Source organism: Chiloscyllium plagiosum, unplaced genomic scaffold (genome assembly GCF_037043375.1).
Source record: "Chiloscyllium plagiosum isolate Xiang-an unplaced genomic scaffold, Cpla_swu_hap1 HiC_scaffold_2, whole genome shotgun sequence".
Taxonomy (NCBI): domain Eukaryota; kingdom Metazoa; phylum Chordata; class Chondrichthyes; order Orectolobiformes; family Hemiscylliidae; genus Chiloscyllium; species Chiloscyllium plagiosum.
Window position 1 is genome coordinate 119,554,996 of NW_028270140.1, and position 24,389 is coordinate 119,579,384.

At 40.0% G+C, this 24,389-nt stretch overlaps 1 protein-coding gene across 10 annotated transcripts in view; it reads right to left on the minus strand.

Moving 5' to 3' along the window:
• Positions 1-4,984: 4,984 nt before the first annotated feature.
• Positions 4,985-24,389, minus strand: part of fam169ab (family with sequence similarity 169 member Ab) — a 103,586-nt gene continuing 84,181 nt past the window's right edge. For 5 of the 10 annotated variants that reach the window (XM_088000219.1, XM_088000227.1, XM_088000212.1 and 2 more), the window contains exons 12-15: positions 23,860-23,992; positions 19,837-20,448; positions 14,299-14,859; positions 4,986-6,849 (exon numbers count right to left, since the gene is read on the minus strand). In XM_088000219.1, the coding sequence (XP_087856345.1) occupies positions 6,814-6,849; positions 14,299-14,859; positions 19,837-20,448; positions 23,860-23,992 (1,342 nt within the window). In that variant the 3' untranslated portion in view covers positions 4,986-6,813. Of the gene's footprint in view, positions 6,850-12,695; positions 14,860-19,836; positions 20,449-23,859; positions 23,993-24,389 lie in introns of those variants that run through there. The other 5 variants (XM_043707446.2, XM_088000249.1, XM_043707454.2 and 2 more) reach the window with 3 other exon arrangements.

The following is a 24,389-nucleotide window of genomic DNA, read 5'->3' on the forward strand; positions in this document are numbered from 1 at the left end:
TGGGGGGGCACCTGGAGGCCATTTCCTCGGTGAAGACTCCATGCGAGACCCACCATCATATTAAGAAGACCTTGTGTGACCCATGAACCGAGATCAGTGAATTAGACCCAGTAACCCCATCGAGTTCATCAGATCAGGTCGTATGTATTTCCAAGCAATCAGCCCAGCTTGGGAAAAATTAACTTAATTGTGTAAGAGTTGTTTCTTTATAATGCAAGTGTTTTAATAAAACTGAGTTTGAAGCACAGTCCTTTGACTCGTACAGTAACAGCACCTGGGTAAATGTGTTTGGTGAGTAATAAACTGGGTTGAGGTGTCTGTATAGAATATTTCACAGGCAATACGGAAGTCTCCCCTTTCTTTGAAATTGTATAAAATACTCCTTGACATTGAAGAACAGCAGGGCTTCTTTCACTAAGGTAAAATATTGTTTCTAGCATCTCAATTTTCTTCCAGATTTCCAATCAATCAGCTAACATCAGTGGAAAGAGAAAGGTTTATGACCTTTCTTTGGAAAAGGAAGGTATGGTCTGGTCTCATATAAGGAGCCAAAATGTCAATGGCTGTTCTCTCCACAAATGCTGCCTGAGTTGAATACATTTGTCCTGATCAGCATCTTAACCCATGCTGATTTAAAAAAAAAAATCATAAATCATACTTCACTTGCTCTGTGGGTCCTGCTGATGTGTCTTGCCACGGGTGATCTAATTTCAAAAGTAATTAATTGACCTGGATTGAAAACTAGATATTGTAGGCCCATCCAGAGTACAATCTGTACCCTTTCCACCTTCAATGCATCCTCCAGTTGAGGAGCAGTGATTTATCAGCTCAAAGGGAGTGGTAGATGTTGAAACAGCAGAAGTTTTCTTTATCGTTGTTTGACCTGATGCCTCGAGACTTCATGGGGTTGGAATCAATATTGAGGACTTCCAGTGCAATTCTCATGACTATGTGTCATGGCACAACCACCTTTGATGAATCTGTCCTGCCAGTGGAACGGAGTGTACCCAGGGCTGGTGATTGTGGTATTTGAGACATTATAATATTGAGTGTTACTATGCCAGTCTGTAATTTGACTCTGGTGCACAAGCCCCCAGATGTTAGAAAGATGAGGAGAAAGGTTGAGAAAGAGAATCTTCCATAGTTTTATCAGACAGTGCAGGAACTGAATCCATGCTATTTGGTGTCACTATGCATTGAAAACCAGCCATCCAGCCAACTAAGCTAACCAACATGGGAGAGAAGGAGAGATGAATGAGTGTTGTTTGAGATAAGTGGGGGAGGAGTGTGATGAAAATTTATTATTATTTGAGAACTTGATTTCCAAGATAGAGGTAAATGGGGTTTTGACTGTGGTTCTGTGAAGATGACTTTGTTCAAAATGACATTGGCTGTTTTCAAAGTGAGTTCAAAATAGCATTTCCAATACTGTGATTTGAGCGACCTGGTGAGATATTGTTTAAATTTTACTTTGTTACATTTTTGTAGCCTACAGAGGGGCTCAGGGCAATAATCAGATTCTATTCAGAAGAAGCAAAGCATCTAGACCAATAGAAAGGCAATTTAATTTGCATCCTCCAGGCCATCAGAACTAGTAAGAAGTTACTTTAGCAGCCCTGAGTTGAAAGACTGGAAAGCCCTGAGCTTTTCTCTGGCTCAGTGAGGAATAGTCTGAGAGTTGGCCCGTCTCTCTGGGTCTTTTAGAGAAACAGAGACCCACATGTGGCAATGTGCGAAACTCATTGAAAGAAAATGATTATGACCTCATCAGTTGAATAATAAATTTTAAATTGAAGCCAGGGTGATATTTCACTGAGTGTCTGGGCAAAAGGTTGAACCTTTTTTTTTTGCAGTTTATGATGAGCTCTTTTGAAATCATCTTGTAAAGTTTTTTTTTATTTTGTGCAAGCAGATTGAAAATTTGGTGTGACCTTTGCTATTCACCTTATCTATACCCCTCATGGTTTTATAAACCTCTATAAGATCAGTCTTCAACCTCTTATGCTCCGGTGGAAAACTATCCCAGCCTATTTTAATAATTAAAACCCTCTGTTTCCAACCACATCCTGCTAAATCTTTTCTGAACCCTGTCCAGTTAAGTAATATACATCCTACAGCAGAGCACCAGAACTCTACACATTACTCCATAATCTTCATGCCAACCAGCACTCCAACATGGCAGCATTGCTAACAGCAGAGGTGAGCTCATTCGTCACCTCCACTTGTGACACTGACTTCACTGGAGCAAGACCAAGGTCCAGAGACAGTGGCCCAGTACTCTAAAGGTCTGGCTAATGTTCTGGTGATGGGCTCTAATCTCACACCGTCGCAGATGGTGAAATTTTAATTCAATAAAAATCTGGAATTAAAAAGCTGACCTGATGTTGACTGTAGAGGTTGTAAGAGCCCATCTAATGCTCCTGAAAGGGGATTGGGGTGGAGGGGGAGGGGGGGGGGGGGGGGGGTCTGTCATTCTTGCCTGGTCTGACCTGCATGTGACTCCAGACCACAACAATGTGGTTGAGTCTTAGTTACCCTCTAGACAATAGAGGATGGACAATAAATGCAGCCCTTGCCAGAGATGCCCATGTCCCTTGAATTAACAAAAAAAGTGTTGTACACTTCCAATTAGGGCTGTGACACCAGGGCATTTAACATAAGAAACTGAGTAGCAGTAGGCTGCACGGCACTCAAGCCTGCCCTGCCATTTAGCAGGACCATGACTGATCTGCACCAGACCCTGTGTCACCCCAACCTTCTGATATTTCAAAAACCTATTTCTCTCTCAATTCCTGTTAAGACCACTTAGAAGCTGTATGTTTCAATTATATCACACCTCAGTCTTCTAAAATCTAATGAATTAAAAACCTAAGCTGTTAGTGCTCTTAGAGTCAGAGATGTACAGCTTGTAAACAGACCCTTCGGTCCAACCCGTCCATGCCGACCAGCTATCCCAACCCAATCTAGTCCCATCTGCCAGCACCCGGCCCATATCCCTCCAAACATTTCCTATTCGTATACCCATCCAAATGCCTCTTAAATGTTGCAATTGTACCAGCCTCCACCACATCCTCTGGCAGCTCATTCCATACACGTACCATCCTCTGCATGAAAAAGTTGCCCCTTAGGTCTCATATCTTTCCCTTCTCACCCTAAACCTATGCCCTCTAGTTCTGGACTCCCCGACCCCAGGGAAAAGACTTTGTCTATTTATCCTATCCATGCCCCTCATAATTTTGTAAACCTCTATAAGGTCACCCCTCAGCCTCCGACACTCCAGGGAAAACAGCCCCAGCCTGTTCAGCTTCTCTCTGTAGCTCAGATCCTCCAACCCTGGCAACATCCTTGTAAATCTTCTCTGAACCCTTTCAAGTTTCACAACATCTTTCCAATAGGAAGGAGACCAGAATTGCATGCAATATTCCAACAGTGGCCTAACCAATGTCCTGTACAGCCGCAACATGACCTCCCAACTCCTGTACTCAATACTCTGACCAATAAAGGTATCTACCTTTGCTATCTACCTGTGACTCCACTTTCAAGGAGCTATGAACCTGCACTCCAAGGTCTCTTTGTTCAGCAACACACGCTAGGACCTTACCATTAAGTGTATAACTCCTGCTAAGATTTGCTTTCCCAAAATGCAGCACCTCGCATTTATCTGAATTAAACTCCATCTGCCACTTCTCAGCCCATTGGCCCATCTGGTCCAGATCCTGTTGTAATCTGAGGTAACTCTCTTCACTGTCCATTACACCTTCAATTTTGGTGTCATCTGCAAACTTACTAACTGTACCTCTTATGCTCGCATCCAAATCATTTATGTAAATTGACACATCAAACTTTCCTGGAACTGGCCTGCTAAATCTCTTTTGAACGGCCTCCAATGCCAGTGTATTTTTTTTCTTGAATACGGGCACCATAACTGTACACAGTATGGTGCAGCCTCTAACACTGTACAGTCATAACAAAACCTCCCTATTTTTAAAAAATCTATCCTCTAGCAATAACGGTAAAAATTCCATTTGCCATAATTGCTTGCTTCACCTACATGACATTCTCTACATTGCACCTACATTTTGTGTTTCATGCACAAGAACTGCACTTTTTTGTAGTCTCTCTATTTAAGTGACAGTCTGCCAACTTTAAATAACAGTTCTTCCTACCAAAGTGCATGACTTCATACTTTCCTATAAAAACACCATCTGACAAGTTTTTGCCCACACATTCAACCTCTCTACCTCTTTGCAGATTCCTTCTGCCCTCATCACAACATGGCTTTCCACCCACTTATTGTATCATCAGCAAATTTGGATACATTATACTCTGCCTGCTCTTCCCAGTCACAAATATAAATAAGCGGCAACAATTGAGAACCTAGGGCTAATCCTGGTGGCAATACAAGTTATGACTTTCCAACCTGAAAAAGATGCACTAATCATATCTCTCTTTCCTTTGTGTTAACAAATTGTCAATCGATACTAACACATTAATCCAATACCTATCTTGCATAGCACTGAACAGTATAATTTGAAAACAATGTTTGAGGTGTAGCTCATTTTCCTAGTTGTCTCCTTCAGTTGCTAACAAATTAATAATTATCTGGACTAAAAGTCTAGTGTAGAGTGGCATGCAATGCTGTGTTATTGCTATTCTGAATGGGCCTCAAGTCAAAGTGAAAGGCCTGCAGTTACTTTGTCATGTTTTGGTTTTATCTTCAATTGTCATCATCAAATAACCTGTTCACTAAGAGAATGTCATAGCCTGAGCCATCTATTAGATTAAAATGTCACATTTTTTCATTTTCTTAAGATTGGAGAAGAGAATTTACCAATACGCTGACTTAAGAATATTTCCAGCGCCTCTATTTCCATAAGCTAATAATGCTCCAGTTTATTAACTTGCAGTGGCCAAATGCTGCTCCCTTTCGGGTTCATGAATATCTAGGAATAACACCATTCGAATGAATAATTCATAGGACAGAAGGAGATCATGAAACCATGATAATTTGAATATTTATTTTGATTTTGCCATAAAACCATACAGCTGCAATTTTTCAGATTTTAATGAACCACTACAGACACTTGAACTTAGACCAAATTAGACTCGTGTAGAAGTATCACCAAGTATTAGTCTGAATATTCTGTCACTCATGAGCTAGTATGGCATATCACAGGGTGTCCTGACATGGTGACATTCTTGGCTGGAAAGATCATTACATTCTGGAGGAACAAATTGTCTTCATATAACTAAGACATACATACATTTTCTTTGGATGCTAAAATTAATATAGGTATTCAACTATTTTACTGAATTATTTTCAAATACACAAATTGCTTTGCATGAGGTGAGTAGACGTATCTTCGAACTTAGTTATGGTACTAAGTTACTGAGCATTTAATTTTCAAGAAACAAATCAAGGCACCTGGTATTCAAATATATTAACAGAAAGGATATTTGTGCTTTTGCTGGCATTTCTCGACTGGTAGGGAGATTCAGAAAGAGATTCAAATATATCATCTTGGGCTATTTTTCATATAGTTTAATGTGAATTTGCAGATGCAATGTTTTAGTTTCTCAATGCTATGCCAGCTAAGAATGTGTCCATGTTAGCTATCGGAAAAATGGAACAAGGAAGGTGTTACCTGCAGAAGGATATTTTATATAATCGCTCTGTGGTGCAGTTTGTTACTGCCTTGATAGTCTACAATAGTAACACTTCCCAGCCAAATAATCCCACCCTGTTGATTGTTGATTGCAATAAAGGATCATCTTTAGGGACACGAATTGAAAGCAACATTCTTCTGAGAGCAAGGTGTCTACTACATAAAAGAACTGTACATCGGTACTTGAATTGAGTGACTAAAACAAGTAAAATCTGATTTAAATGTTTTTAAAAAGGGCAAGCTACTTATTAAATGCATTTTAAAAAGAGGTAGAATTTTCACTTTGGTTCTAATTAGCAATCTGGAATGAAATTGGTAACTTTCTAAACTGAATATTTTGCTTAAGTTCCCACACCCTCATTTGTGTTTAATAGTGTAAAATTGTCCATCACCAGAACATTTAAACATTGTTTATGGCACTTGACAGAATATTATTTAATGCAAGTAATAATTGAGTAGTAACCCACAATTTTATTAAATCTATTTTTAGCTATATTATTATATTAAACAAGCATTTTTAGTAGGTATCTATCTTACTGTCTGTCCTGATTTTAAACCGCAAAATTTAAATCACACAGAACCATTTACTTCTTTTTAAACTGATATAAAGTGGTTAATTTTTATAAAAGTTAGTGTCCTTGCACCAAAAAGCTTAAAATTAAGAGTCTTGAAAATGAACCATATACAGGAACAATTATCAAAAACTTGGCAGTATGATTAATGCAGTCTGAGGTCATGGCTAGTATTCTAGTTTTGTGGATACAGCTAACTTCTAGTATACTATTTTTAAAAAAAAATCAACATGTTATGATACACCTCTGGGGCAAGTGAGCCTTTAAACCAGATATTATGGCTCAGAGTTAGGTAGACTACCACTTCACCACAAGATCCTTCCAGCATGTGATAAACTAGTGAAACATACTGTTAAATTTCTATTGTTAAACTTAATTCATGTTTGAAAGTTCTTGGTCTTTTGTGCCACTTGGATAAATATAGCATAAACTCAACCCCAAACTTGAACCAAGTTTTAGTTCCCTGTTCCATTTGAATCAAGTTTTTAATATGGCTTTTCCCATCTGCCACCAACTTCTCACCTCAGTAACAGAAAATGCATTAAAGATTTTCAAAGTTGATAAATGAATTCCTTTCATCGTGTTCTGGTGGATGCACGATTGTGACGGACCTACAAGGAGACAAAACAAGCTATAATTAAACCCTTGAATGGATTGTACTGGAAATGGTCTGTAGATCGCTGTATGACTACTCATGGCAGATCTTCTGAATCTACAAATACAGTGAGATAGCGAAGACACTGTCAATGCAGGTCAGAAAATCAAAGTCTGCACATACATCATGTTTTGAATCCTGACAAAATCTACCCTAATACCTGCAAAACATTTATAATTATTGTATTTCTATCTGGCCTATAAGATTTTAAAGATTGCTAATCTTATTGTATTTTATGTTTTTTTGATGCCTCTAGGACAATGAACTGAAAGACTGGTAAATAACCAGTGTTCAATCTTACAGGACATACACTCAGACCTTCTGCAGGATTTCTCCTGCTTTACTACTGGAAGTTTGGTGGAAATCCTGTGTATGAACTCACTTTTATTTGTATCAGGCATTTTATTAATAAGATACCCAAGGCTCCTTACAGGAGCATTATAAAATGTGACACTGAGCCACAAAGATACATTAGCGTACGCAATCAAAAGGTTGCTTCAAGAACCAAGTTTAGAGAAAAGGTTTATTTTGAGGTGGGGAAGTGTTGTGGGGCTAATTTCCAGAATTTAAGCCCTTTGGAACTGAAAGCACAGCTTCAAATGTTAGTGCAGAAGTTAAACAAAAGATGTTTCATGAGAAAGTATTGGGCAAGTATAGATCTTGACATAGAAAACGTAGAAAAGTGTAGCCGGAGTGGGCCATTCAGATCTTTGAGCCTGTCCTGCCATTTTTCCCACTCTCTCTCCATATCCTTGAAGCCTTTAATATTCAAAACTCCCAATCCCTATCTCTCAGTGCATTTAGCTGGAGATTAAAAATCCAGAGGTCCAAGACCACGAATGAATTTATAAACAACGATGAGAATTTAAAAATCACTTTTGGTGCTTAAACAGGTATAATTGTGTGCCAGACAGCAGGATAAAAAGTACTTGGAATGGCTGAGTCACATAGTACTTCAACCTTAGGTTTAGTAAGGGTAGAATGTAGCAGGTTAGCCAGGAATGCTTTTAAATCTTCAGGTCTGGAAGACACTTCTCATCCAAGAGTGAAAGCTGGATCAACAGCCTGACGGAACGAGGAGAGGTTTGGCAGAGGGGAAACATTAGTTTACAAAGCAAAAGCATATGACAGCATTGCAGGGCAGCTATTCAGGTAATAATACCCAGATTAGGACAGACTATACAGGCATAAAAGCAGGAGCAAATAGGTCCAAAGGGAGAAACAATGGCTAAAAAGGCAAAACCAACAGCTCTTTACATAGCACAGCGATCTGTGTAGCTAGCTGAACAAGTATGTGAATTAACGGCACAAATGCAGGTTCACTGGTATGATATTATTGTCATTACAGAGACACGACAAGAAAATCAAAGCTGGAAACTGGGGGTATGTGACTTTTCAAAAGGACAAGCAAGAAGGGAAGAGTGGTAGGGTAGCATTGTTAGTGTGAGATCAAACAAGTACAATAGAAATAAACTATCTAGGATTAGATGTTGCAGAACCCAGATCAGTTGGGGTAAAAGCTAACAAGAAGGAAAAGTGGGAGTAGTCTGTGGATCACTAACACTAGGACAGAATAAATCTGAAATCTTGAGGGCATGTTAAAAATCATGGATGACTTTAACCTTCATGTATATTGGGAAAATCAAATTTGAAGAATTTATTGTGTGTATTTGAGATAATTATTTTAGGAAACTGTGTGTGGATCCTACCAAAATCAGGCTATTTTGGATCCAGTAATGTGTAATGAAGCAGATTTAACAAATTATCTTAGATCTGCCAGGGAAAGCAACCATAGCATTGTAAAACATAGCATTCAGTTTGAGAATGAGAAACTTGGTCAGAAATGATAAAAAGCTAACATACAGGCTCAGCAGGCAATAAGAAAGGCAAATGAAGTTAGTCTTTATTTCAAAGGCAAATTTTGCTAGAAATATGCAAGGCACTAATCAGAACACATCTAGAATATTAGGAACAGAACTGGACATATTATTTAAGGAAAGATATACTGACATTGGAGGCAGTACTAGGTATGGAGAGATTTTTTTACAAGTAGTAGTTGAAGAGGTTGGGCTTATACTATTTGGCATTTTGAAGAATGAAATGGAAATGTGTTGCTGGAGAAGCGCAGCAGGTCAGGCAGCATCTAGGGAACAGGAGAATCGACGTTTCGGGCATTAGCCCTTCTTCAGGAAGAATGAGGCAACCATGCAGAAACAAGATTCTTAGTGGGTTTGACAGGGTAGATGCTGAGAGATTGTAACATAATCTCAAGAGTAGGGGGTCATCATTTTAAGACAAAGCTGAGCAGTAATTTCTCTCAAAGCAATAGCAAATCTGAAATTCTTTTTGGCAGAGAGCTTTTGAGCAAGATTGTTAAGTATATTCAAGACTGAAACAGACAGCTGTTTAATCAGTAAGGGTCTCAAAGCTTATGGGGAAAAACACAAAAGTGGAGTTAAGGATAATCAGATCAGCTACGATCACACTGAATGGCAGAGCAGACTGGATAGGCTGAACTTTTGCTCCTACATCTTGACAGGAGATGTTGAAAGGGAGGTAGCAGTGTACATATAAAAACTGGCTGCTTTTGGATGATGTTACAGAAGGAGAACGTCCAGATGCAACAGGTTGTTTATATAGCACCTCTTAAATTGAATATTCCAACGAGCTTCACAATGTCATTATAAAACAAATTATGACGCTAAATCACAATGGGATATTAGGTGATACGATCAAAAGCTTGGTCAAAGAGGTTGATTTTAGGAAGTATCTTGGAGGAAAGTGGGATAAAAAGAGGAGGTCTACGGATAAATCATTGGGGGGGGGGGGGGAAGAACAGCTGAGGCTACAGGAAGGGCAACCTTTGTAGTTAACTTTCTAATTGTAACCAGAGAATTAAAAATGAGGCTGGTGTGTGCAGTCTCAGCCAGCTAGGCTACAGTGGGGAGGTTTTGGTGAAGGTGGTGGGCTTAACTGTGGCAAAGGGTACAGACAGATTCATAAACTGTCATATAGAAAGACGTTTGTGATACTGAAAACAAGTTTTATACAGTGGGGTGTTGGGGGTGCTTGGAAAGGGAGGCTGAAGTTTTATGAATGACAGTTACAAATTTGGGAGGTGACAATACAAAGTAAAGTCACGATAGTCCCATCAGACCGCAGACTTCTCTCAGAGAGCGATGATGAATGGTGGTAGTTTAGCCTGAGGATCACAATGCCTCAGAGAGGGGTAGAGGTTGAATGGAGATTCCTTCATGGTAACCTCAGGTGGTGCGGGAATGAACCCATACTCTGGGAATCACTCTGCACTGCAAACCAGCCATTCATATATCCTAGCACAAAAAAGGAATAGGAAATTGGAAAAGGGGCAGTAGTTAGCAATGTTTTATTTTGGAAGATGGATGTTTTGAAAAGGGAGCAATATCTAAAGAGAGAGACGTTAGCATGAGGGCTGGGAAAGTAAGTTGGTTGGGAAGCAGGTTAGTGAGAATAGAGTGGAGAGTCCTATGGCAAGAATTTGCCATAAACCTGCACATCTTTGGATGGTGAGAGGAAACCGGAGCACCTGGCAGAAACCCCCGCAAACATGGGGATAACGTGCAACTCCACACTGGTAGTCACCCAGTGGAATCAAACCCAGGTCCCTGGCGCTGTGAGTCAGCAGTGTTAACCACTAAACCACAGTGCCATCCTGGATTGCAGACAAATGCAAAACCCAATACGGCATAGATTGGCAAGTCAGTTCTGACAGTGGATTATTAAACCAGTTTGCCTGTCCTGATTGGACTTCAGGATGTGATTGAGGTGAAAGACAATATTGGTTTTAGTGGGGACTATGGCATAAATGGTACGGGAAGGTGAGAAATAATTAAATAGAACAATAGTTGTAATAATGTTGTGATAGCACATTTTCCAGGTAGAACTAAGATTGAGGGGGAAGAGGAATGCAGATGGAGAGTGACATAAGGAAGTGGTCAGAGACAGCCTTTTTGTGACTGTGCCTACATGGAAAGGTCCAGTTGGTGGCTCTGAACGTAGGTTGAAGTGTTTTCATGGAGGGAGAATAATAAGGCAAGGAACTCAGGAGGATCATGAATACGAAAGGGAATTTGCCCTGAAACTGCAGCATCAGAATGGAAGCTGCCATGAAGGAACTGACTTCCTTAAAATTTTCAACCCTGGGCTCTGCTCAATAAAAAAGTGTTTGCATGTTTTTAATGCATCTTAGGATGCCAAGATACTTCACACAATGAAAAATATTGGTATGCAATGAATATTGAGCAAATATGGTAACTTTTTATTTTGGAAGATGCATGTTTTGAAAAGGGAGCAATATCTAAAGAGAGAGGCGTTAGCATGAGGGCTGGGAAAGTAAGTTGGTTTAATTCTTGCATGGGGTCTGGGCATTCAGAGTCAAGTGTGTGTTGCTGGAAAAGTACAGCAGGTCAGGCAGCATCCGAGGAGCAGGAGAATCGACGTTTTGGGCCAGAGCCCTTCATTATTTATAGGGTCGTACACCCTTTGGCCCAACTCATCCATGCCAACCAAGTTTCCCAAACTAAACTACTTCCATTTGCCTGCGTTTTGCCCGTAACCATCTAAATCTTTTCTATTCATGTACCCATTCAAATGTCTTTTAAATGTTGTAACTGTTTTTGGCAACACAAGCATTTGTTGGCTATCCCTAATTGCCACAGAACTGATCGACTCAGACTGCAGTTAAGAGTTAGCCTTATTTTGAGAGTCTAGAGTCGCATGTTGGCAAGACCAGGTAAGGACAGTAGATCTCCTTCTCAAATGAATATTAGTGAACCAGATGGGTTTTAATGACAATTGTTACATGGTCATCATTAAATAGATGTTCTTTTCCTCATTTAATTCAATTTTGACAATTTGCCACAACAGGACTCAAATTCATCTCCACAGAACATTAGCCTTGGTCACTAGATGACTAGTCCAGTGACATTATCATCCCACCACTACCTCCACTTTATACACAAGGCTGCACATTCAGGTATCTCTCCTCTTCAAATAGTTCATGAATAATTAATGCTTTTTGAAGGACAGCACCTCAGACAAAGCAGCACCCTTACGGTACCCCAATAAAAAGTCTAGCTTGAATTATTCCATAGAATAAACTCATCCTTGATGCAGAATTTTTGAGCATATCCTTGCTGATCAAGAGTGACAGTGGTATTGAGCTAATTGACACCAGCTACAATATCCACACTTACAATAATCCTGCCAGAGGCTAAAAGGGGAGTTTCAAATGGGTTTAAGGGGCATAGCAAGAGGATGTTATTATTAGCTGGGGAAATTTAGAGGTGGGGAGGTGCGGAATAGTCAGATGGTTTTGGATGAAAATTCATGAAGTCGGAGTCCAAGTAACACAGTTTTTAAGGAGGAGGAGAAAAGGATCGTAGAGTTGGAGGAAGTCAGAAACAGGAGGAGCAAAAGGTCAGAAGGGATTTAAACATGAATGATAATTTTAATCTACCATCAATCAACAGTTGTGTCCTCTGTGTACTCTCAAACAGAAAATATTTCTTTATCTATAAATTCCATCAAATGTACAGTTCTACTCTTTCAAATTATCCTGTGTACTTGCTAAAATAAATTTATCAAGAAATTGTCTCCCAAATGCAGTGTGATACATATAAAGAAGTATTTTTGAGAGGCAATGCCTCAAAATGGATTAATTAAGTGTTTACAGACTATTCAGATATGAAAGTCAGTCAAATACTTATGACTCATGGAATCTTGCTCTAGGTTAGCAAATCAGCACAATTTGACAACATCCAGCAAGAAAAAACAAAATTCTTTTATTACGGCAGACATTTACTGTAAAAACTATGCATTATACACAAACAACTTCTGACATTTTAGTACCAATGTAAATGACTAAATACACAAAGGTTGTCTCATTAAATAGCAGAATGTATTAAAAGATTTCAACATCCCCTCCCTAGACTCACTGTTAAAAGGACAATAAGCCTAGAGTTGTGAAATTATAAAACTTAGAGACAGAACTGAATAGTTTTGCATTTGCTCACTAACATAAGTTGAAAGCAGTTATTAGGACAGAATTAAAACTCTACAGTAGTTGTAAAATCATAACATTGGAAAACGCAACAACTGGATGCAGATGAACTTGTTAACCATCCCTACAGTGGTGGAAAAGTGAGCAACTCCAGTTACAGTAAGTTTGTTCCCATGTGCATTTTTATTTTAAAATTATTGTAGTGGATTTCATTGCACTTAACAGACTCCACAAAAGCGTTTTCTCTTAAAACACCATATAACAAAGTAAAATGCATAAATTCTCCCTCATTCAGTGGTTGTGCTTTCATGACAAAAAAAAAATCCATAGTGTTCAACTAAAACACATTCTTAGCATTGCATTTCAGAATGTAGACATTTTAAGCATTCTGCAGCATTGATTTCTATCAGTGAAACCATGTCTACCATCATTAATTTGTTAGACTGAATAAACGTTTTAGAAATAAATCTGGTTATTGAGCAGATTTTGCCAGTTAGTCAATAACATGAGGTCCCTGACACTGCCTTCCCCTCCATGCTTTAATGCTACACCATAACAACGACATAAAATTGTAAACTTTATTTTAACACTTGACACTTGATATCTAAAAACAAACACAACTACAACTGGAAATGTTGGAATTTCTGAGCATCAAGATATCCTTGTTGGAAATAGCAGGAGACACAGGCAAGTACTGTACTGGTAAGTCTGGTCTAATTCAAGACTTCTGATGCACCAAGCAAGCTAGCAACACAAAACATTGTTCTTTGGATTACCAAACTTAAGCAATGAAGTAAACGGGAAAGATTGTGGTGATGGAGGTTACCATAAACAGCCTATATTATTAAATTTAGGCATAGTATCAAAATATTACTGCGAAGAGTAAGTTTAAAAACAACCCCAAAATTGGAAAAACAAACCTTGTAACCCAGTATCTATTAAATTGGTCTTATGGGTCACTCTCCTGTAATACATTATCAAACTAAACATTTGTAAGTTCAGCGTGTTCTATAATTACAGTCCAAATCTTATTTAGATTCAATGTTTATAAAATTTTTTTCGTAGGTGCGGACTTTCCTTCTTTTTGAAGCCTGTAGAACACACTAAAATCTAGAATTGGATTTTAAAATGAATAGTGTTGTGACTGATAAATGCTGGAGTCTGTTAATGGAATACAGGAACATAGGGCTAGCATTATAAAGCTATTATACAATACAGCATTGAGGCTAGAGCAGTACTCTTAAATAGGTAGCTCCAATACTGACTGGGTTCAATTTTCAGTAAACATCATTTCTGGATCTTTCGTTATACAGTGGGCTACAATTAGTTACACACGTATGGTGTAACGTGGACTTAAGCTGCTACCTTGCTTCGTTTCTTGGGAGGTCCTTTGTTTGCCTTGACTTTCCTTCTCAGATTTCTCCTGTCCACGACTGGTACTTCCGTTTCCATCTCTTCCGAGCTGCTGTCAGCCGTCTTCTCAACCACAGCAGGTGAAGACTGATCTTTCAGATCATCAGACTCTTTTGTTTCATCTTCAGACAGCTGTACAGAAGAAACCTGCTTCAGTGAAACATCCTCAAGTTCAATCACAAGTAAGGGACCTAGACTGAGGTCCATTGGGGCATTAGATTCCCCAGTCTCACTCTCAGGTTGTGCTGTAGCAGTCTCCGAAATGCCCTCACCCTCCAAAGCACTATGTTGTGATACTTCCTCATTGACTGAAACATGGCCGTTATCAGATGTCTTTGCATTAGCTTGTACATCAGGCAATTCCCCACTTTCAGCTAGTGCAGGCTTATTTGGAATAGGTGCATGGTGGTTGGGAGGACAGCTGTTAACTGCTGGTCCTTGCACTGGTTCACACTCCTTGCCTTCATTCTGTGCAAGAACAACTTCAGCATTTTCCTCTTCAAGCTCTGCAGCCTGCACAAACAATAAAAAAAATTCTCTTAGCAAACTGTTTGGAATTGCCCAATGTCAACTAATAGGTCTGCTTTAGATGCAAATTGTTTCCCAATGTATTTGGTTAAATCAGAACCTTACTGCAAAAAAACGTATTCTCTATTTATTTTAAAAATCATTTTATTTTGCTATACTCTAAGCAGAGGTATGGGCCAATAATTTGAATCCTGCCCCGGCATGAAGATTAGCTTCCACTATTATAAATTGTGTATACTAGGGTGACTGTGACTGGATCATGAAAGTATCATCAAAAATGATCTGAATATTGGCCTTTATCTCAAGGGGGCTGAATAAGAATGCAATGCTTCCATTATACAGGGCCACCCACTGAGCTGTAGGCACCAAAGGTCAGGAAAGACCTTGGAGAGGGAGGCTTCACAGAATCACAACTTATACCAGGCCTCAAAGGGCTAAAATATAAACATAGGTTTGTTTGACATGTGTCCCTTTGAATTTAGGCCACTGCATGATGATGTTACCACTCCTTAAATGTATCAGAAAATGATTTAATTGGGTAAATATAGATAAATTATTTTCTCCAGTCTAAGAATCCAGATTAAAAGGGGAGTTTTTTTTGAGTAAGGATGTCATCAACATAGAATCATAGAATCCCTACAATGTGGGAGCAGGCCATTCAGACCATCCAGTCGACACCAACCCTCCAAAGAGCAACCAACATTCGATTTTATCCTCGGGCAACTGAGCAAACTCCACGCAGACATTCTACGTGTCTACATTGGTTTCCTTTGGGTGCTCCGGTTTCCTCCCTCATGCTAAAGATGTGCAGGTTAGGTGAATTGGCAATGCTAAGTTGCCCATAGTGTCCAGGGATGTGCAGGTTAGCCAATGGAAATGCAGGGCCAGAGGGATAGGTTAGGGGGGTGGGTCTGGGTCAGTGCGGACTTGATGGACCAAATGGTCTGCTTCCGCACTGTAGGAATTCTAATGATTCTATGAATGTTGGACAGTTAGATTTGTTAGGGCAGTGATTTGATTCTCTTTTGCCGAAAATGGTCATTGCCTGGCATTAGTGTGGCACAAATGTTCCTTGCCAAATGTCAGCCAAAACCTCAATGTGTTCCAGATCTTACTGCTTTTGGACACAGACAGCTACTGTATCTTGAGGAGTCACAAATTGTGCTGAACATTTCACAATCACTGAACATCCCCACATCTGGCCTTCTGATGGACAGAAGGTCACTGATGAAGCAACTGAAGGTGGTTGGGTTGAGGACATTACCCTGAGCAACTCCTGCAGAGATGTCCTGGAATTGAGATGACTGATCTTCAACAACCACAATCATGTTTGCTTTATGCTAGGAAGTGGAGAGTTTTCCCCATTAGGGGAATTCCCATTAGGTCTAGTTTTTAAATGGAGCTCCTTGACGCCACACTCAATTAAATACAACCTTCCTCTTGAGGGCAGTCAATCGCACCTCACCTGGAATTCAACAATTTTGTCCATTTTGGAACCAAGAGTGAGATCAGGAGCTGAGTAGCCCTGGTGGAAATCAAACTGAGTGTCAGTGAGCAGCTTATTCCTAAGCATGTGCTACTTGATAGTATTGTTGATGACACCTTCCATTAACATCCATTTACAGAGGAACCTTGATTGTCTGGCATTCGATTAACCAGATTTCGGATTACTCGAACAGGATCGCAAGGTCCCGATGCTTGGCTAACTATGTTATCCAGCACTCGATTAACTGAACGAAATGCTCTCCACCCATGTCCTTTGGATAAACGAGGTTCTTCTCGATAGGTTTCGTACTGAAGCAGACTGGGACCAAACAAAAATGGTCAAATCTTTGTTTATCACCCACTTCAACTGTGCACATAAGACTTGCCAAAGTCAGTGAAAAACACATCACTCGAAAATGTAAGTTACAGTGCCCACCACCCCCAATTTGAAGATACTGTAATATTTTGCATAAAAGTAGCATTACTGCGCTCAGTACATTATATTACAGTATGGAAAGACCCAGATTCAAAGCCATGATTCTCCAGATCGGAAGTATCCAACAGCATGCAGACAGAGTTATTCATCACACAAAGTACAGCTGTTGATTCTATGCCAGCTTGGTACAGCAATCCAAGAAAGGCAGCATTTAAATGCAAAACCAAAACAGAAATTGCTGGAAAAGTTCAGCAGGTCTGGCAAAATCTGTCGAGAGAAATCAGAGTTAACATTTGGAATCGGGTGACCTTCCTCCGAACGGATCTGTTCTGAAAAGGGTCGCTGGACCCTAAACATTAACTCTGATTTCACTCCACAGCTGCGTCCAGACTTGCTGAGCTTTTCCAGCAATTTCTGTTTTTGTTCGTAATTGACATTTCTATTCTGGGAAAAAGACTTTGACTATCTATTCTATCCATGCCTCTCGGTTTTTCTTTAGCATTCACACTGGAGGAGATGAAGAAAACCTCACAGAGAATCATTACTCAGCAGTCTGAAGCATTTATTCACAAAATCAAAACATCAATAAATGTCTGAGGGTGAGGTTATTACTGCTCATGAGACATGATGCCTAGAAAAAGCTTAAAAAATTAAATTGTAAGTCCAAATGCAAAGACAAGTAAAACACTGCTGACAGTCTACAGATGATCACTATATTGCATGTATCATTACAATTATTTGGTCTACAAAGCAAACCAGGCTCTTCAGTGTATTTAAAATGATGGTGGTAATCTGGTTGAAGAAATGGCTGCTCTGTTTCCCTGCATATAATCTGAAGGAATTGAGAATATTTAAAAAACAAAATGTTTAAATTTTCTACTTGAACATGAGTTCAGGCTATCAAATTAAATGTCCTTTTGAGTTTCGAGAAGATTTGTAGCTCAGGTTGAGGTTCTGGATGTAAGTTTGCCAGCTGAGCTGGAAGGTTCGTTTGCAAACGTTTCGTCACCATACTTGGTAACATCTTCAGTGAGCCTCGGAATGAAGTAGTGGTGGTGTAGCCCACTTTTTATTTATATATTTGAGTGTCCTTGGGTTAGTGGTGTTATTTCCTGTGTTGACATCATTTCCTGCAGTGATGTCATTTCCTGTTCTTTTTCTCAGGGGGTAGTAGATGGGATCCCAGTCAATGTGTTTGTTGATAGAATGCCATGCTTCTAGTAATTCTCATGCGTGTTGGTGTTCAGCTTGTCCTAGAATGGATGTGTTGTCCCAGTCGAAATGGTGTCCTTCCTCATCCGTAGGTAAGGATACTAGTGAGATTGAGTCATGTCTAGATTAGATTAGATTAGATTACTTACAGTGTGGAAACAGGCCCGTCGGCCCAACAAGTCCACACCGCCCTGCCGAAGCGCAACCCACCCATACCCCTTACCAAACACTACGGGCAATTTAGCATGGCCAATTCACCTGACCTGCACATCTTTCGGACTGTGGGAGGAAACCGGAGCACCCGGAGGAAACCCACGCAGACACGGGGAGAACGTGCAAACTCCACACAGTCAGTCGACTGAAGCGGGAATTGAACCCGGGTCTCTGGCGCTGTGAGGCAGCAGTGCTAACCACTGTGCCACCGTGCCGCCCATGTCGTAGCTGTTTGTTTGAGTCTCTGCCAACCATCCAACCCAAACTTTGGGTCCGCTACGTGGATGACACCTGTGCCATCACTAAACAAAACAAAGTAGAGGAAACCTTCAAGACCATCAATAATACCCTTACTGGCATAAAATTCACTAAAGAGGAGGAAAACAGCAACAAACTGCTATTCCTAGATGTCACAGTAGAACAAACAGCCAATGGGGGACTTCAAACCAGCATTTATAGGAAAACAACACATACGGACCAAATATTGAACGACAGAAGCAATCACTCCAACACCCACAAACGAAGTTGCATTAGAACATTACTTCAATGATTCACCACACACTGCAGCACAGAGGAACTCCGCAGAGCAGAGGCAAATCACCTATATAATGTATTCAAAAAGAACGGGTACCTAATAAACACAGTCCGCTGGTTTCTGAGGAACAAACCCAAACAAACAAACAAACAAACACGTCCAGAAACACTAGCCACTCTTCCCAATATCAAAGGCATCTCAGAAATGACAGCCAGACTACTCAGACCCCTTGGCATCATGGTAGCCCACAAACCCACCAACACTCTAAAACAGCATGAACTTGAAAGACCCCATACAGACGAGAAGCAAAACTAATATAATCTAGAAAATACCTTGCAAGAACTGTAACAAATACTACATTGAACAAACAGGCAGAAAACTAGCCACTAGGATACATGAAAATCAACTAGCCATGAAACGACATGACCCTCTCTCACTAGTATCCTTACATACAGATTAGGAAGGACACCACTTCGACTAGGACAACACATCCATCCTAGGACAAGCCAAACACAGACCCGCACGAGAATTCCTAGAAGCATGGCATTCCAACTGGAACTCTATCAACAAACACATTGACTTGGACCACATCTACCACCCCCAAGAAAAAGAACAGGAAATGATGTCACCACAGGAAATGGCATCATCACAGGAAATCACGTCACCAATCCAATGAAACTCAAACATATAAATAAAAAGCAGGCTACACCATCAACACTTCATTTGGAGGCTCACTGAAGATGTTACTGAGTGTGGTGATGAAACGTCTGAAAGTGAACATACAGCTCAGCGAGCTAACCTACATCTAGGTCCTTTTGAGGAATTATACCAAACATCAGCCAAGATAGGTGGACAGGATGTTTCACTGTGCAGCTTGAGTACTTTAAAGAGAATTACATTCAATCATCATAATGGAGAGAAAGAAAAAAATTAACAAAAACATGTCTTCTTTCAGTCTCTCAAAATGACAATTGAAACAGAGTTAAACTCCGCTGCTCAACCTATTTATCTTGGAGGCTGGAGTGGATTTGTGAATCTAAATGGGATGAGGAAAGCAAAACTACAAGATTTCAAACATTACCTTTTCTGTCATGTTGCCTTCACTGTGATCTTTCAAGTCTTCTTCAGGACTGGGTTCTTCAGGCACATTTTCTAACTGATCAGAAGGTGCTCCATTAGCAGCTTCATTCACTTCCCTGTCTATGTTTGTCGAGTCCTGAATGACCTCTTCCTTATCCCTCACTGCATCTCGAGCAATTTCTCTCTCAGGCTTCATTGACTCTGGAGGAATCTCCACCTCAACCTTGGTTGCATCCTCAGGAATCTCCTCCTCAGCTTCAATCGAAGCCTCAGGAATCTCCTCATCAGCCTTGGTTAGTTCCGGAGGAATCTCCTCTTCCATCTCCTCCTCAGTCTTGTCTGAATCCTCAGGAATATCCTCCTCAGCCTTGGTTGAATCATTGGCAATCTCTTCTTCAGCCTTGGCCAGATTCTTGGGAATCTCATCCCCCACGATAGCCGGGTTCTTGGGAATCTCCTCTGCAGCATCAGATGGATCCTTGGGAATTGCCTCCTCTGCCTTGACCGGTTCCTCAGTTATCATCTCTGCAGACTTGTTGGAGTCCTGAACAACCTGCTCTCGCATTTCCAAGTTTACTGATTCTGGAATTGTCTCAGAGGAAGATTCCTTATCCTAATATTAAAACAGAAATCAAATTAATTCACCATTTCTTCTATATTCTCCACAGAAATAACAATTTGCTGAAATGAAAGTTTGTTCACCTACTCAGACCACCTAGTTTAGTTTCATTATGACCCAGACAAATTACCAACAGACAGGTGGATATTTGAAAGCAATTCTATAAACGGATAAGAGCTTGAATTCATCCAAAGGGGCAGAATGAAGGGATCTTCAGCTTATAAAACTTAACCTAGAAACAGAAGAGGAGGAGAGTTTGGGATTCAGAAAAGACAGATCAATCATGATTGGTCTCTGTCAATTGTGTTGTTTCAACATTTATAGTTGGTGTTGGAGTAGGGGCAGAGAAATCCTCTCTAAATAGACAGGAGATTCATCAAAGTATGAAAATGCAGCAGAAACTCCTTGTGCACATGTTCACATCCTGACACTAGATGTCTCTTTTCTTTGCAGTGGGGGTTATCGGTGTGAGAGAGGTTATTGTCACAAAGCTGTTCCTTTTCTCAAGAATACTGTGTCCTTGTTTTTTTTTCAAAGGGGTTGTAAACAGCTCCTGGTTCTGATTAGACTGGTTTGGTACAAAGATTAAAAGGGTATTGAGAGGCCTTTTTGTTTATATGTAAGCAAATGAGACTTCAAGCCAAAGTGGTCATGCTTTAGAAGTGACCTGTATAATGAAAGGGGAATGGTCAGCTCTCTAGCTGAGCAGTTCATTCCAGAACTAGTTAGAAGTTCAGCAGTGGACTGTGTGAACAGGTCAAAAGCTCTCCTTCTGCCCTTCTAACTTCAAGCTGCAAGCATTTGTTCCATTGTAACTGTTTTTAAGGGGCGTTGCTATTGGGACTGTTGTATATATTCGGAACAGCATAATTAAGTCTAGTTTGGATACACTGAGTTCTGTAGGGGTTCTTTATTCTGTTCTTTATGTTTCATTGGGTAATTTGTGAATAATCTTTTTAAACCTGGTAGTTTACCTTGCTGACTTACTCCAGTAATTTTCACTGTACACTTACCAAAACAAATTACAGAAGTTATGGTCCTGGGCTGCCTGCTTAAGAATGTTTTGAGTAATCTGGCCTAGTCCATAACAGCTGTATGACAGCAATTTTTTAAAAAATCAATTTGATTATTGTTGAATAGATCACCATTTACTGCTCATTCCTGGCATTGATGGCATCAAGCTTAAGTGATGTTGGAGCTGCACTCATCTAAGAAGTTGGGAATATTCCATCACACTCCTGACTTATGTCTTATAGATGGTGTCACACAGAGAACACATTGATGGAAAGGCTATGTACTCTCCTTCTATTGGAACTGTGGGATCAGTGAATATACCAGTATCTTGGCCCACTTAAAAGATGGATAAGATTCCTTGAAGCTGACAATGTCAAACTTTTGGAATCATTGGCTACTTACCCAAGTGGCTCATTCCTAAATATACCATGGAAGTTGGTGGTAAGCTGCATTCTTGAACTGCTGCAGTCCATGGAGTATAGGGACACCCTAATGTTCAGAGTGAGGTTTCACAATTTTGACCCAGTGACAGTGAAGGAACAGCAACTTGGTTCCAAGTCAGGAAGGTGTGAAATATAGAGAGGAACATGCAGGTCATAGCGTACTTGTGCCCATCCTCTTAGATGCGAGAGTTCACAGGTTGAGAAAGTGCTGCTGAGTTAGTGCAGTGTATCTGGTAGATGGTACATACTGCTACCACTGTATCATTAGTGAAGGAAGTAAATGTTGAAAGTGGTGGATTGCGTGGCAATTAACTGGTCTGATTTGTTCTGGATGGCATCAAGCTTAAGTGATGTTGGAGCTGCACTCATCTAAGAAGTTGGGAATATTCCATCACACTCCTGACTTATGCCTTATAGATGGTGCACAGGCTTTGGGGAGTCACGAGGTGAGTTACACGCTGCAACTAACCTACTCCTCGATATGGCTAGTCCAGTTCAGGTTCTGGTCAACGGCAACCCTTGGGATGTCAATAATGAGGCTACCAGCAATGTAATACCACTGAATGCCAAGGGATGAAAATAAAAAAAAGAAAGTACTGGAGAAACTCAGAGGAAAAATAGAGTTAAACATTTCAAATAAATCTGGCTCTTCTTCAGAGCAAAAGCAGGCTGGAATAGTGGTGGGTTTTGTGCTGTAGAAAAGAGGGGAGAGGTTTAGTGGTTGGTGTAGTAAAGTAAGTGGAACAGATGGTGAAGATGCTCCAGAGCAAAAAATCAAATGGGGTTCCAAAGATAGTACAGAAGAGATATAGATGAAGAGCAGGTGTTATTTCAAGTGTTAAAGACCATTATGTGTGGGACCAAAACTATGCCATTTGGCCAATGGAGTCCACAATGTCATTCAGTGCAAACACGACAATCCTCAACTCCATTTTCCTGCCTTTTCCAATAACCCTAGATTCTGTTATTAATTTTATTAAAAAAGTTATCTGACTCAGCCTTGAATATACTGAATGACCCAGCCTCAACAGTCCTCTGCAGTAAAAAATTTCACTGATTCACTACCCTCAGAGCAGAAATTCTGCCTCTATCCTAACTGGGTGACCCTTACTCTGAGATTATGCCCTTTGGACCTACACTGTCCCACAATGAAAAAACAACCTCTCAACATTTATCCTGTCAATATTCCCAAGAATGTTATGTTTCAATAAGATTCAGTCTTCTAAACTCCAGTAAGTACAAACCCAACCTCTCCTCATTAGAAAATCTCTCCATACCCAGGGCCATCTTAGATGTCAAAGACAATCACCCATCCTAATACTGGGATGTTCGCCTGCTTACTGACATGTTTGAGACTTCATGGTTATGACTTCATAATTTGATGTATCTTGGCAGAAGCTTGACAATGGTTTAAGGTGCTTCCCTGTGGACTGTCAAAGAATCATGACATCCTTAACTGACCTCAATCGTTTAAAATCTTGTGAAGATGTAATTCTCTCTCCCATCACTCGTGTGCTCCCTCGACGCAAACTTAATTATGTCGATTGTATGCGAGCATCACTGGTCAGGCCTGTATTTGCTTCCTATTCCCATAATGCCCTTGAGGTTGATCATAATTATTTCAAATTAAAAATAGAACATTTAGCATTTTCTTATTCGAATAGACTTCACAACAGCTCTTAACAATGTAAAAGTAAATCAGACCAACTCCCTCAGATTTTCAAGGACTTTCCAACTTCATGCATAAAGAAGAAAATAGTGAAGTACAAGCTGGCTGCATCATTTCTAATTGATCCCATCATTCAATTACTCAGCTCTTTTCCTTATATCCCTCAAAGGCTTTTTCCGAAATAATTATCCAACAGCACTCTGAACTGCTGCCGTCCAAACACTCTCCCTGAGTAGTCTGTCCAGATATCCTCAAAGCCCTCTATAACACATTAATTACCTCACCAACATCCTGTTTCAAGATGTCAACGTCACTCTCCATTATTCCTGCAGGACCTTCTGGAAATATGCACTTTTCCTGATTTCCAATCATTTGTGAAGCATCTCCACTTCCATCTACCTTGGCTTCACATCTGTAAAATATACATATTTCACTTGTGACAGATCGCAATAGTAAAACCTTTTGCCTTAACATAATAAGTACATTATGCAACAGTACTTATCAATTGAAGATGATGTTAATTGGTAACAATTAGAGAAATGAACAGAAGCTTACAGCAATACTGATAATGAGAGAAATGTTGGACTACATGTACATTCCAGTTTCTCACACAGACAGGAAATGCAGTATTTATAGATAAACCATCAGGTGTCTCATTTATAAACATACTGCATTTGAGAGAAAAGGGAAACAAAGACTACTAAAGCACAACTTCCATTTATATTGTACTTTTTATGACCATGGACATTTCACCGAGTGTTACAGGCAATGGTGTACTTTTTCTAAAACATGTCATCATTGTAGAAAGA